This window comes from Symphalangus syndactylus, chromosome 1, assembly GCF_028878055.3.
Source record: "Symphalangus syndactylus isolate Jambi chromosome 1, NHGRI_mSymSyn1-v2.1_pri, whole genome shotgun sequence".
Classification (NCBI taxonomy): Eukaryota; Metazoa; Chordata; class Mammalia; order Primates; family Hylobatidae; genus Symphalangus; species Symphalangus syndactylus.
In genome coordinates, this window is record NC_072423.2 from 99,817,647 (window position 1) to 99,831,630 (window position 13,984).

General features: G+C 50.0%; 1 protein-coding gene across 8 annotated transcripts in view; it reads right to left on the minus strand.

Moving 5' to 3' along the window:
- Positions 1 to 8,713: 8,713 nt before the first annotated feature.
- Positions 8,714 to 13,984, minus strand: part of LOC129490581 (actin) — a 39,092-nt gene continuing 33,821 nt past the window's right edge. For 5 of the 8 annotated variants that reach the window (XM_063645056.1, XM_063645040.1, XM_063645032.1 and 2 more), the window contains 2 exons: positions 12,907 to 13,088; positions 8,714 to 9,002 (listed from right to left, as the gene is read on the minus strand). In XM_063645056.1, coding sequence (XP_063501126.1) covers positions 8,859 to 9,002; positions 12,907 to 13,088 — 326 coding nt within the window. In that variant the 3' untranslated portion in view covers positions 8,714 to 8,858. The remainder of the gene's footprint in view (positions 9,003 to 12,906; positions 13,089 to 13,984) is intronic. The other 3 variants (XM_055294484.2, XM_055294466.2, XM_055294482.2) reach the window with 2 other exon arrangements.

The window sequence follows — 13,984 nt, forward strand, 5'->3', positions numbered from 1 at the left end:
CGGGACTTCTGGCAAGCAGGTGTTTCAGCAGGAGCTGTAACATGGCCTTTCCTGACGTCTGAGGCAGTGGGGGCTTCCCCAGCCAAGCGCCATGATGCACCGACCAAAAAGTGTCCCCAAGGAGGCCAGGGAGGAGGGCAGGTGCCCGGGGCCCTCTGTGATGTGAAAGAATTCACAACCACACTCCTCAGCATCCTTGCTCGAGCAGGAGGGCCCAACTGTAAAAGTGGCCCCCGTGGGAGGCTCCGGCTGTGGGATCAGATCCCTGCAAGGGCACAGGTGCCAGAGAGCACACCTGGGTGATGCCACAGCAGCCAGAGGTGAGGATGGCATGCACTCTGCTCCTCCACCCCTACATTCACCGTGGTGTACAGGCAACAACCCACCTCTCACATCCGCCGCTGCATGGACTCTCACGAAAGGGTCCCTCCTGCCCACTTTACAGATGGGGAACCTGAGGCTCAGAGGACAAGCACGAGGCAGAGCCAGGAGTGGAACCCAGCCCTTCAGAGGCTGGACCAGGTGCTGGGTTGTTCGGGGTCTACACCAGAGCTGGCTCCTGAAGGGCCACAGTGAGGCCACAGCCGGGCAGCGACCACCTGGTGCCTGTTGCAGGTACTGAGGGTAAAGACAGAGGACTCCCCCGAATTGCCCTGGTGTGGGGTACTCCCAGGAGGCTTCCTGGAGGAGGGGAGCATGAGCAGGTCTTCGATCTGGGCAGGTCTACTGCTGGAACACACAATCCCCAAGTCTCGATTCTCAGATGCATTTCTCTGTCATGCCCAATCTGATGCCAGCTGAGTGGTGATTTGACCTCTGTCCACCAGTGCCTCTAGCCTTCAGGGCTGGGAATCCTGCTCAGGAGAGACCCTGGGCCAGAACTGGGACTGATATATGTTTGTTGTCTTAAGCTGCTAAGATTTGGGGCAATTTGTTATGTAGCAATACATCCCATAGCCAAGACGGGCCGGTGTGGGATACCAACAGTCTCTCCACCATATCTGCTCTTAACCCTGCACTCTGAAAACAAAAGACAGTGGCAGCAGCACAGCCAGAAGGGCCTGTGGAGCTGTGCCTTTGCAGGAGGCATGGCGGTGCAGAGCAGGGCGGGAAGCACTGACTGTCAGCCCCTCATCACCAGCCAGCCTGGACCGGGGCATCTGCCTCAGCTGGAGCTGCAGCTTCTGGCAGGACCAGGGCTTCCTAGGCTGCTCACTGGCCTCCCTGATGGTGGGCTCAGGCCCAAAAATGGCTGAGGAGACCCAGACCAAGCACTGCAAGGTGAAGCAGCAGGCCTGGCCACATGAGGTCCTGCTGGGCAGAGCCCTGACCTCACAGACAACCCTAAGTGCACTCCAGCACAGTGCTCCTTGGCTCACTACTCCTTAGTGCAGTACTTCTTGGCTCAGTACTCCTTGGCACAGTACTCCTTGGCTCAGTACTCCTTGGCACAGTACTCCCTGGTGCAGTACTCTTTGGCACAGTACTTTTTGGCTCAGTAATCCTTGGCTTAGCACTCCTTGGCACAGTGCTTCTGGCCCAGCACTCCTCACCTGGTGCTCCCTGGAACAGTAAGTGCCTCTAGCATGGTGCTTCCTGTATTGATGGTCCTGCTTTGATGTTCCTTAGCTTAGCGCTCCCTGCCTGGTGCTCTTTGCACTGCTTCCTGCCTGGTGCTTCCTGGTCTGCTGCTCCCCACAGGGGTTCACCATCTTGCCACTGTCCTCCAGGTCCACTTATGGGTTTTGTAGGTCTCACTGCCCAGTCTCCCCACTCACTCAGCAGCCCCCAGCCCTGGCTGGAGGAGGGAGAAGTTTCCATCTCACAGAAAAATCAAGGAAAAGCACTGAGGGGGAAAATGGGTTGGTGGTCTGCAACCAATCCCCTTGATATGATGCATCTGAATTTTGCATCAGCTCTCTGGGAGGCCACTGCACCCTCCTTCAGGGTCGAATCAGCCTCTTGCAAAAGGGAAAATGAAAATCTCCAGCTGGGCCTGTCGGCCAGCAGCCGGCTTGTACTCAGCCCTGGCATGGGCGTCAGCTGGCAAGAAAGAACCTGCACACGAGGCCTCTGAGTGGCCGCTTTGTCCTTCTAAGGAGAACCACCTGCCGCATTCAAATCAATCGCAGGCCTCCAAAAACATGACCTCGAGAACTTGTGTTTTCCTCACTTTCTCCAACCATGCAGCCGGGGCGAGCCTGCTTCCCGAGTGCAGCCACATTCTCAGATGAGATGAGGAGAAGAAACCCAGCAAGCATGAAAACACCCTCCCCACACTCCAGACCGTCCATGTTTCCAATCCTCTGCCCAAACAAAAATTCCTACAATTCCAGAGACGTCATGCAGTCTCTAACACCTGCACCAGCACAAAACTCTCTGCCTGACATTGGTTTTGAAAAACATACACTCAGCACAACTTAGACGCAGCCATTCGGGGACGCTGCTGTCCTGCTGCTCTAAGATGGAAGACCTCTGATGTGGGGACACCTGGCAGGGGCCTGAACTTGCAGGACAATGGGGCACAGCTTCCCACATGTCAATTTCCTCCAACTCTTCTTTTAGAGGAAGAGATGGATAATTTAATCAGTAAGTAATTTAAGACACTTAACCATAAAACCAACAGCTCTACTGTGGAGAGGAGTATCAACCTGCACACATTTTAAAGAGAGGACGAGAGATCTGAAAGACACGTCTATGCTGTAGCAGCTGCTCTGTGATCTCTGCTCTCAGATCCCATGGAGGGGAGCAAGGCCTCCCGCTCTGCCAGTTGTGTCCTGACGCCATAGGGCAGCTCATGGAACAGCAGGAGCTGTGTGCCTAGTGTGAGTGTGGGTCCTAGAATGGGCCAGCACCACCAAGCTGGGTACAGAATTCAGGCCTCTTGGTCCCTGGTTCTCTGTCCTGTACCCTGCACTACCCTGCTGGCCTCACTAGGGGTGGCCTTGCAGAGCTTCCCATCCCCCCTGAGTTTGCTGCTTCACCCGAGGGAGATCCAGCTGTTTCCAGTAGGCTGAGCCCCATCCTGCAACCATCAGCTAGTAAGAGAGGGAAGCTTCTTGCCCCAGAGCTCTGGCCTTCACTGGCCTCATTTGGCCGGCTCTGTCCCAACCCTACCAGAGGGGCCCAGCTAGACTCAGGGGTGGGGCTGGGATGAGAGTGCGGCATTGCAAGGAGGCCCAGGGCCCCAGGCAAGCAGGACACTCTCCCCAGAAGCAGCAAAGACCCAAATGAAGGAGGATAAGAGGAGTCTATGAGGAGACCCGGGGAATCAAGAGAGGAGGGAGGTTGGAGCCTGGTGGGGAGAGAGCCAGGCCTCGCAGGCACCAAACGATCCACTCTGACTGAACCTTCCAGTTACCAGGGGTGTCTGCGGCATAGATGACCACTGGGGTTACGAGGAGTCTGGGCCACTTCCCTGCCCTTTTGCAGGGCCAGTGAGAGAGCAGAGGGAGTGGGTGTGCATGTGCTGAGCCCTCCACTTATGTCTACGCATCTACTCCTCCAACACACTGGGAGTTGGTGTTGTCTGCCCATGTGGCTGAAGAGGAAACAGGAGGGTGAAGTGGGTGAAGTGATTTGCCTTAGAGCTTGTCCATACTGAGGGGAGCTGGAATTCACACCCGAGCTGCCTAACAAATAGCCAGCATCCTTTCAGTCCCCAGCCTCTGGGCCACACTGGCAAGAAGGACAATGGGGATTGTTGCTGCCAGCATACCTGCCTCATTGCCATATTCTCTTACCACCATCCTCGTTCCTTGACCGTGATGGAAAAGCCTATTCTCAACCTCCTTTGGAGAATGGATTTTTACACCAAAAGCACGTGGAGCGTTAGCAACTACTGACCTCTTCTGGACTGAGAAGGCAGACCCAGAAGACGGATACCACGTCGCAGTCAGTCCCCTATGTCAAAGGTAAATTTCAGATGTGATGCCTTAGTTTCTTGAAAACAGGGAATATTTCTTCTATTTCTCCTGAAACTCTGCCTAGAGGCCTAGTAGAAATCTAGGCACAGAGTAGGTGTATCAATCCCACCACTTGGTGGCTTAAAAGAACAATTATTTATCAGGTAATGATTCTGTGGCCCAGTGACTTGGGCTGGGCCTCGCTGGTTCCTCTGCTCGTTTTGGCTGGGTTTATTCATTCATCTGTGGGCAGCTGGTGGTCAGGTAGTTTCACACCTGCATTTGGCAGTTGGCTGCTGGTTGGCTGAGGGTCAGATATAGTTAATGGGGGTTACTGGGCCATATGTCTTTCATGACCGCGAATGCATCCACCAGTTTGCACAGTGGTGGCTGCAGGATTTCCAAGAACAGCCAGAGAGGAATCCCAATGCACAGTTACTTTTTACCCCTTAGTCCATGGAACATTGCATCATGTTTGCTAATGTCCCAGTCACTAAAGTTAGTCACATAACCAACCCATATTCTAGGGATGAAGAAGCAGTTTCCAGTTCCTGATGGAAGGGGAAGAATTTGTGGCCCTTTTTGCAGTCGCCACAGTTGGTGGTCACAGACGATTCCTAGGATATTGTTGCCTCATTCTCTCTCCCCTCTCACCACCTGATACATAACTTCTGCTGTGGCCATAATAGCCTTAAAATGCAGTGGTTTTATTTCCAGGCTTTCTCCTCCTTACGCAGCGGATAAGCTGCCCCAGGCAGGAATTACAGCAGGTGTGTCTGTTTCCCCAGCTCCTAGCTTAGGGTCTGGTGAATGCTTACTCAGTGAATGTTTATTAAACAAGTCATCGAATTTGTTGAATTGAATATAAAGTGAAAATGGCTTCAGGTGAGCAATGTGTTAATTAGACCCAGGATCTGAAACTCCAGATGGGCAGAATGCAAATTAGCAGAGCTTTTTAGAAGCACTATTTGTACCACAAGTTCAGCGTGATTTGATTCCCCTCAAGTATTCTAGGACACCTGCGCTAGCCCACCAGAACTTCCTGTGGATCACAAGTGGGTGAGGTTCTTAGCCTCTCTCAGGTATTTGCCCTCTCAGGAAGCTGGTGGGAATGATGGAGCATCTCCCTAGAAAATGCATACCTGCACTATATCACTGGGGCTCAGTCTCAGAGAACAGGATGCACTGCAGCCAGTTTAGCAAGACGGAATTAGTTTTAGGATACAGGGGGCAAATAGAATCATTGGAGAGGCTGAAGAAATGAATGTGGAGCTGAATATTCAGGAACGACTTTGAAAACAAAACTGAGCCAGCAAAGGAGCTGCTTCCTCTTTGCCAACAGGAAGCCACCTTCTCTACTGGGAAGTTAGCTGTAGCTCCTCCTCCAGCCCCAGAGTCAGGCCGCCATCAGAGTCAGGAGACAGCCACTGTAGACCCCACCCAGACAGGGAAGCTGCTGGAGGAAGGGTCAACACCTCTGTGCAGGGGCTTGCCTGCAGGGATGCCAGGCAGTGCTGGCAGAGCCTCTGTCTTGCAGGAGCGTTCAGTTTGATGCAGGTGCTTCCATTAGGAGCTTGCTGCAAGGGATTCTGGGAAATGAAGAAGAGGGAGACACTGGGAAGGTTAGGTTAGAAGGTGAGCCCCCTGATCTCCACCCTCGCTCACCCACTATTTCCCAAACTCAGCCCCCGACTATCCACTACAGTACATGGTAGTCCCTTCATGAACCCCAAGTTAACAACTTTGTTTTAGTTTTAGATATGTGGCAGAAAAATAATTTTTTCAAATACTTATATATTCCTAGTGAGAACATTTAGAATCTACTCTCTTAGCAATTTTCAAGTATATAAGACATTGTTATTAACTATAGTCATCGTGTTGTATAGTAGATCTGTCGAACTCATTCCTCCTAACTGAAATGTGTCCTTTGACCAACGTCTCCTCAGTCCTCCTGCCCTACCCTAGCCCCTGGTAACTACCATTTTACTCTCTATTTTGATGAGTTTGACATTTTTAGATATCACATCCAGTATTTGGCTTTCTGTGCCCAGTTTATTTCACTGAATATAGTGTCATTCGAGTTCATTCACATCATTGCAAACGACAAGACTTCTTTCTTTTTTAGGACTGAATAGTATTCCATTTTTTATATCTATACCACATTTTCTTTATCCATTCATCTGTTGATTGACATTGAGGTTGATTTCATAATTTGGCTATTGTGAACAATGAAGCAATGAGTGTGGGAGTGCAGACGTCTCTTTGCCAAGTCGACAACTTCATTAATTCTTATGAGTTAAAAATCAATTTGAAATATTTTCTTAGAGAAAAACAGGCAGTACAGTGAGAATATGATCATTTGCTCTGAATTACAGAACTTGGAAGTGCATTAAAGAGAATGGAGTCAGGATTATTATTTTTGTTTGTTTGTTTGAGAAACAAGTTGCAGTTACTTATCTTTCCATAGAGTCCCCTCCTGTAGATGCCCGGGCTCCTGTTCACGGCCTTGGTGGAGAACATGGCATACAATGTGAATTATAGCAGATGCCAGCTTTTGTCCAAATTTACCCAGGAGGAGGGAGGCAGGAAAAGAGAGAGAATGAGAGCCCACTTTCAGACAAGTGCCAGTGATACTAATCAGGGTGCAGACACAGGGCTTTTGCAAAGAGGGACTTGCCAAGGCTTGCAGTTGGCCAAGGATCGCTGTGCTAGGGTTCAGAGATAGGGCATGCTCCCAAGGGAGCCCCTGGTTTGGGTCAGTTCTTGGGAAAGACTAGGTTGGAGGAAGGCAGTTCTAGAACTTTCTACCCTATCTCTGAGCACCTTCAAGTTCTCACCTGTACTGAGAAGCACGTCTGCATGGTTTTCAGCCTGCAGATCCATGGGTGCCATTGCTTGCTGGCTGTATCATACCATGTTGCCAATGTAAAGACAATGGCAAGCAACCAACTTTTCCAAATGTATTGGAATAAAAATACTTGTTCTCAGGGCAGAAAAAAGTTAGAACTATCTGATAACTGAAGGAAAACAACCCCAATGTTTGACATCTGAAATGACAACCCATTAATTAAAATGTTACTTTTAAATACAGCAGGAGCTGCTAGAATGGTATCTTTCCCCTACCCAAATCACCTGGGCCAGATGGAGGGTTGGGGAAGAACTGTACATGCCAACAATACGTGCTGAGGGCACTAAACAGAACCTGGAAGGTGTGGACTGGGTCTGTGTGTGCAGTCTCCTGCTATTCTCAAATTAGAAACATACATGCCTAGACTTTCTCTCTCCAGTCAATCTCTAGAGTTAATGAACACCCATATTTTCCACAATTTCACATTCTGCCTCCTTCCCTCCTCTATCACTTCACCTGTCATTCTGTGATCATCTGAGATTTTTGTTCCATAGTGTTATTAATTTTTTAAAAAATCTATAATAATAATTATTTAGATTTAACTCTAAGTTTGGTCTGCTTTCTTAACTCACCACTGTTTCTTTTTCTTGGTTTATTTGTTTATCCATCTTGTAGATAATCTTTGATTCTGTTTTTGGAGAGAGCATATATGTGGTAAATTTTCAGAGTGTTTACCTGTCCCCAAGTTATTTTTTTTTATCATTTCCACCCATTGGAAAAGGTATGAGATTTTAGGTTCAAAATAATCCTTCCTCTTAACTTGACAGTTCTCTTGTCTTCTACAACAATTTGCAGTCAAGAACTCTGATAATAATAACTGGAGTCACTTTCCCTTGTGATAGTGGTACCAGATTTAGCAAGTAGAGATAATACACAACATTTGGGACATGCTTATACTAAACATTTGTTACATTTCTGAAATTCAAAATTTAACTGGGTAATCTGGGTTTTTTTCCAGTCACCCTACTTTAAGTTAACCTGCGTTTGTTGATTTCTCTCAAGGCCTCTGGATGTCATTATTTTTGATATTCTGAAATTCCACTAGTGTCTGCATGCAGGACCCTTCCTTGTGTCTGTGCAGCCCTCCATGGCCCCTCTACACTGAAAACATATGTCTTCTGTTTGGTTGGTTTCTTCCTCTCCTTAGGTCTCTCTGTTCTCCCCTGGCACTCTTACTAGATGCTATTTACAGATTTAAACTGCATGTTACTACCTAAATAACCTTGATCTAGTTAATTCACCTCTCTTAGCACAAGTTTCTGCTTCATGAAATCAGCTTTAATGAAACCAACCTCACAGCAACGTCATGAGGATTAAATTCATAGGAGGATGTAATGCCCCTTGCATAGTGGGTGCTATGGGTACTGCCCCAATCATGCCATCATGAGGCCAGAACATCCATGCTGTCCTGCCCATGTGGGTACATCAGGCCTGTGGTAGGATGGCACTTCCTGCCTCTCGTGGTTGGGTAGGGCCATGTGACTTGTTGTGGTTAATTAATCATGGCTCTGTGCCCTGTGGCTTTTCTGGACTGATGGATTTAGTTGCCAATGTAAGATTCACCAGCACACTCTTCTGCTCACCCACAATGAATGACAATGTCTCTGATAGTCTGCTCTGTCACTGGATTCTGAGTGAGGATGATGTAGGAGGCAGCCCCTGTTGACCTTCAGTGGACATGCAGGATGAGGGAGAGACTGACTTTTGTTTTATGGCACTGAGATTTGGGGGATGCTTGTTCCTGCAGCACAGCTTCACCATCCTGACTGATACACAGGAAGAGCCAGGATTTCCCTCTCCTCCACTACTCTGCATTCATGCAGCTGGTGTCCTGTGACACTGCGTAGTGAGTGTCCTGTGCTGCTGCCAGCCATGCCCAGACACAAAGTCAGAGTCCATCCTTTATTGACCTTCTTTATTGAAGTCTGGGGGAGGAAGTGCCTTTGCCTTGAGCTGGTTCTCAGCTCTGATCAATTCAGCCACAACAAGGCTCATCCTGCAGTTGGTGTCAAAGGCACAGGCGACATTGTACTGAAAGCCACACATCAGAAGCTTTTTCTGCTGATGATGGAAGAGCCCATCTCCTTGTACTCCTTGCTGGTGACCCACATATCCTTGAATGTGGAGAGTGAACACAAGATGGAGCCACCTACCCAAGCTCCATAGACAGAATATGGACAGGTGGCCACCTGGATGGGGTTAAGGAGGCAGAGGAGAGTAGAGGGCAGAGGAGGGAAGGGGAGGTGGGGAGTGGGCAGGAGAAAAGAGAAGGAATCAGAATACTACTCTGAAGTGGGGACACAAAACGTCCGCCCCTGAGAGAACTTCATGGACAGTTGTCTCTCCCTCCTGGCAAATACAATCTATGATTTGCCATTAAAGATGCCAAACAGTCTATGCCTACTTCCTGTAGCTTTATTTTTTATTTTTATTTTTAGAGACAGGGTCTCACTGTGTTGCCCAGGCTGGAGTACAGTAGCACAATCACAGATGGGAGGCTCAGTGTTTCTGTGGGCAATTGGGTCATCCATTCAAAAAGCCTCAAATTGTGCATGTTTCTGACTCCAAAATCCACATCTAGAAATGGATCTAAGGGTAAAATAACATTCTGAAGAAATAAGGGGGAATAATGGGCAGAGTTTTAGCTCAAGAACATTCATTACAGCAGATTTAGGTTGCTGGGTGAAACAATTATTTGAAAAGTTGGCCCCATTGAAATGAGCTGTTCTGTCAAGGTGGATGATGAACTCATTTCAGAGAGAGGATTTTCTTTAGGCAACAATTTAATGAGCTTTATGGATGCTTACAGGAGAATCTACCACTGTACCTCTTTCAGAGATGGCTTAGACAGGAGAGAAATTAGGCAGAGAAGAGCTAAATCACAGCCAAGTAATGGGAAATGGGCGATGTCATCATCAAGCTTCATGGAGAGTTTTTGGCGGGAGGAGGTGGTGGAGGGCACCTTGAGGACTCAGAAGGATGAAAGGGCTTGGACCAAATGCAGCCCAGCCACATGCTGGCAGGACAGAGATGGCCCAAAGATCCCCTTCACAAATGTGGTCAAGAAACCTATAAAAGTATGCCAGGCGTGGTGGCTCACACTTATAATCCCAGCACTTTGGGAGGCTGAGGTAAGTGGATCACTTGAGCCTGGAGTCCAAGACTTGAACCAAAAAAATTAGCCGGGCGTGAAGGCATATGCCTGTAGTCCCAGCTACTTGGGAGGCTGAGTGGGAGGATTACCTGAGCCTGGGAGGTCACCTGAGCCTGCAGTGAGCCGTGACCATGCCACTGTACTCCAGCCTGGGTGACAATGAGACATTGTCTTATTTAAAAAAAAAAAAAAAAAGGAAAGAGAAAAAAAGAAAGTTATGAAACTATGATATTCAATTTTAATTTGTTTTCCATGCTGGGCTAAGCAGTAGCCTTCTGTTCTGATTCAGTCAAAGTTCATTACACACAAGAGCCTGGAGTGGTCCAGAAAGCTGAGAGGAGGGAGACCAGAAACGGGCTATGAAGTGAGAGCCAAGGGTTTTGGAGTGAGAAGGTGGGAGGGGTGATGGTTTTAATAGAATGTAAATGCCTATGATATAACATAAGATGGTCTAACGGGAGCTGCAGACTTGGGGAGGAAGGAAACGGATAACAGTTTTACAGCATCCCATGAATGTTTATGGCCTATAGGAAGAGGGCTGAAGACTTGAGAAGTGACAAGGCAGTGGGAAGATATTTTTATGTAATCCTGGCTGATGCATTTGTAATTCCTGATGCCTCTCTGTTGCTACAGAGGAAGGATAGGGACCACCTGGGACAGGCATCACTGCTGTGCATTCTTTTTCAAATCTCACCCTGGTCTACAGAGCAAGGACAGGAAGGGTGCAGGGAACACCGTCAGATGGGCAAGGAGAGTCTCAGAGGCAGCTGAAGATGCTCTGAGGACACGTTCCGGACCCTTCCCTCTGAGCGCGTCTGCCTGCAACCAGACCTGAGGCCCCTAGAGTTGAGGGTGACAGTGATGGGTGATAGGGTGATATAATCTTCAAGAAAAGTTTTGGGGGCTGTGGGCAAAAGGGAGTAAGTCCATGCCTCTTGCCTCCAGACTCTGGAGGAAGTCACCTTGCAATGTCCTGTTCCAAAGCTGGTGGCTGGAGTGGAGGAGACAAGGGCAGTAAGACAGGTCTAGGGAGGACAAGAAGTGCTGAGATGGCCACTCATGCCCCTGCCCACCCTGGTGTCTGGAAGATCCCGCCCCCTGCCCCGCCCCCACAGAGCATACAAAGGGTGGCCATGAACCCTTGTGACAAGCCCGAGGGGAGTGGTGGTGTCGCTCTGGTGAGAGTCACTTGTGCACCTGCAGGAGACCCCATCACAGAGCACCCTACGGTTGGCCAGTGGGATTTGCAGCCAGCTCAAGGGCCAGCTGGTGAGATGGGAAGGATTCAGGGAGAGCTCGACAGGGACGCCCTGCAGTGACAGCCCCCAGAGGCCCCACAGCAGAGGCTGTGAGGCCAGACGCAGACATAGAGGAAGCCAGAGAAAGTGTCCACTGGGGACACCCCTGGGTAGGGCCCCCATGGGGGAAGAGTGCTTTCATTTAACCAAAGGGGGCTGCATTCATGGGACAGCTGCTGAGCTCAACTGGAAATGAGTGAGTGACCTTGCCCCTCCGGCCCCAGCCAGCCAGGCCAGGTGTGTCCCACATCCCAGCAGTCCCGACATCCTGACAGTCCCGCATCCCAGGAGTCCCGACATCCTGACAGTCCCACATCCCAGCAGTCCTGACATCCTGACAGTCCCAACATCCCAACAGTCCCGACATAGCAACAGTCCTGACATCGAAACACTCCCAACATTCTCACAGTCCCAACATCCTGACAGTCGCAACATCCCAACAGTCCCGACATTCCAACAGTCCCAACATCCCAACAGTCCCAACATTCGAACAGTCCCAACATCCCGACAGTCCTGACATCCCAACAGTCCCAATATTCCAATAGTCCCAACATCCCAACAGTCCCAACATCCCAACAGTCCCAATATTCCAACAGTCCTGACATCCTGACAGTCCCGACATTCCAACAGTCCCAACATCCCGACAGTCCCGACATCCCAACAGTCCCGACATCCTGACAGTCCTGACATCCCGACAGCCCCAACATCCCGACAGTCCCAACATCCCGACAGTCCCAACATCCCAACAGTCCCAACATCCCAACAGTCCCGACATCCTGACATCCTGGCAGTCCAACTTCCCAACAGTCCTGACATTCCAACAGTCCTGACATCCCGACAGTCCAGACATCCCAACAGTCCCGACATCCCAACAGTCCCAACATCCCAACAGTCCCGACATCTCAACAGTCCCGACCTCTCTACAGTCCCGATATTCCAACAGTCCTGACATCCCAACAGTCCTGACATCTCAGCAGTCCCCAAATCCTGGCAGTCCTAACATTCCCAACATCCCAACAGTCCTAATGTTCTGACTGTCCACACCTTGTGTCCCTATGACATCTACTCTCTGCACAGGAGCCTGAGCAGTTCTCCAGAGCCTACTTGGACAATATCTCTCCTCTGCTAAACCCTGCTGGGGGTTTTCAGCCCCTCTTGAAATGGATGTCCTTCTGCGGCATCTCTGACTTTGCTTTCCCATTGCCTTTGCTCACTCGGCCCCAGCCAACCCCACCTTGCCCTTCCTCCAGGAAGCAAGCCTCTGAGCCACTGCATGGGCTCTTCCCCTCCACGGCTGAACGCTCTTCCTCAGATATCCACATGGCTCACCCTTACCTCAAGTGCTTACCCAATGTCCCCTTCTTGAGGAGGCCCACTCTGGCCCACCCTGGCCCTGCCCGCACTCCGTCCCACCCCGTCCTTTGCTGCACTTTCCCCATGGATCACAGCCCTCCTGACATGCCAATCATGTCCCCTTCATGTTTATTTGTGACGTTTATTGCTTCCCCCGGCAACTAGAGTGAAAGCTCCAAGGATTTCCCAGGTGCCAGGAGCCATGCCCGGCATATCTATTGCGTTCAATATACATCTGTGGAATGAACTTGAAGCGCTCCCAGAGGGGATGGGTTGGGGAAGCCTCACCTTCACATAAACTGTAGGGGACACCAGCTCAGATATTTCTCTCTGCATCCGGAATCGCAAGCCGGGGCAGGAGCCCGTCCCTCCAGACAGTAGCAGGTGGCCGAAGAGAACCTTCTGGAGGTCGGGGTTGCAGGAAGTGATGCTCTGGATGGCCATCGTGTGGATGCCAGGGGTGTTTTTCCCTGTCAGGACAGGCAGAGGGAGAAAGAATGTTGGAAGCCAGAGGCTTGGCGGCTGCACACCTGGGCCCCTGCCTCCCAGCGGAAGGCCTTGGGTGCTGGAAACCTCCCTGAGCCTTAGGTAGCACCCAGCAAGGTAGGCAAACCTTAGCTTAGCTGGACTCCCACCAGGGAATGCCGGGAGCCACCTGGCCAGATGACAGGACTCGGCTGCTCTTGGTTGAGGAAATAAATAGGAATGCTCCACTCTCCTCCAGGAGAATTTATATTCGACTGTTATTGACAGTTCTTAACGTGTAATGTCCTGGTATCGATTGTATAAAAAGATTCCTGTCGAGGCACCATCCTCCTTCTGGCAGCCTTTGAGAAATGACACTGATCTCTCCTTTCTTGGCTCATCATTTGGCCACATGAATAAACTCAAATATAATGAGAACTGCCCTGAAGAGATGTGTGCCTTGTATTACTAGGTTGGTGCAAATGTAATCGATTACTTTTGCACCAACCTGATATTTTCTGTTCAACATTGTGAGCCCCTGGGAAGGCTGTGTGGTGCCCTCTGTGCCTCTTGCCTGTGAGGAAAAACTGATGAATAACCTTGGACTCATGACGAAAGGCCCCAAGGGGCATTTAAGAGGAGCCTGGCAGGAAGGCCCTGCTAGCTTCACCGTTCTGGGATGGTGCTCCCGTTCACTGGGACCCAGCCAGACCCCGGGGAGAACTTCCCCACTGTGGGTGAAGAACCTCAATTTCTTCTCTACTTCACATTGGTGGTGCACGTGACCAGGTCATCCCCTGCACAATTGAACAGGGGAACACAGAGATAAACCAACTAACTTACAGAAGATTCTAAGTGCCAGGTACTCACTGGGTCCTCATCCTGGGGAAATGGTTACTTC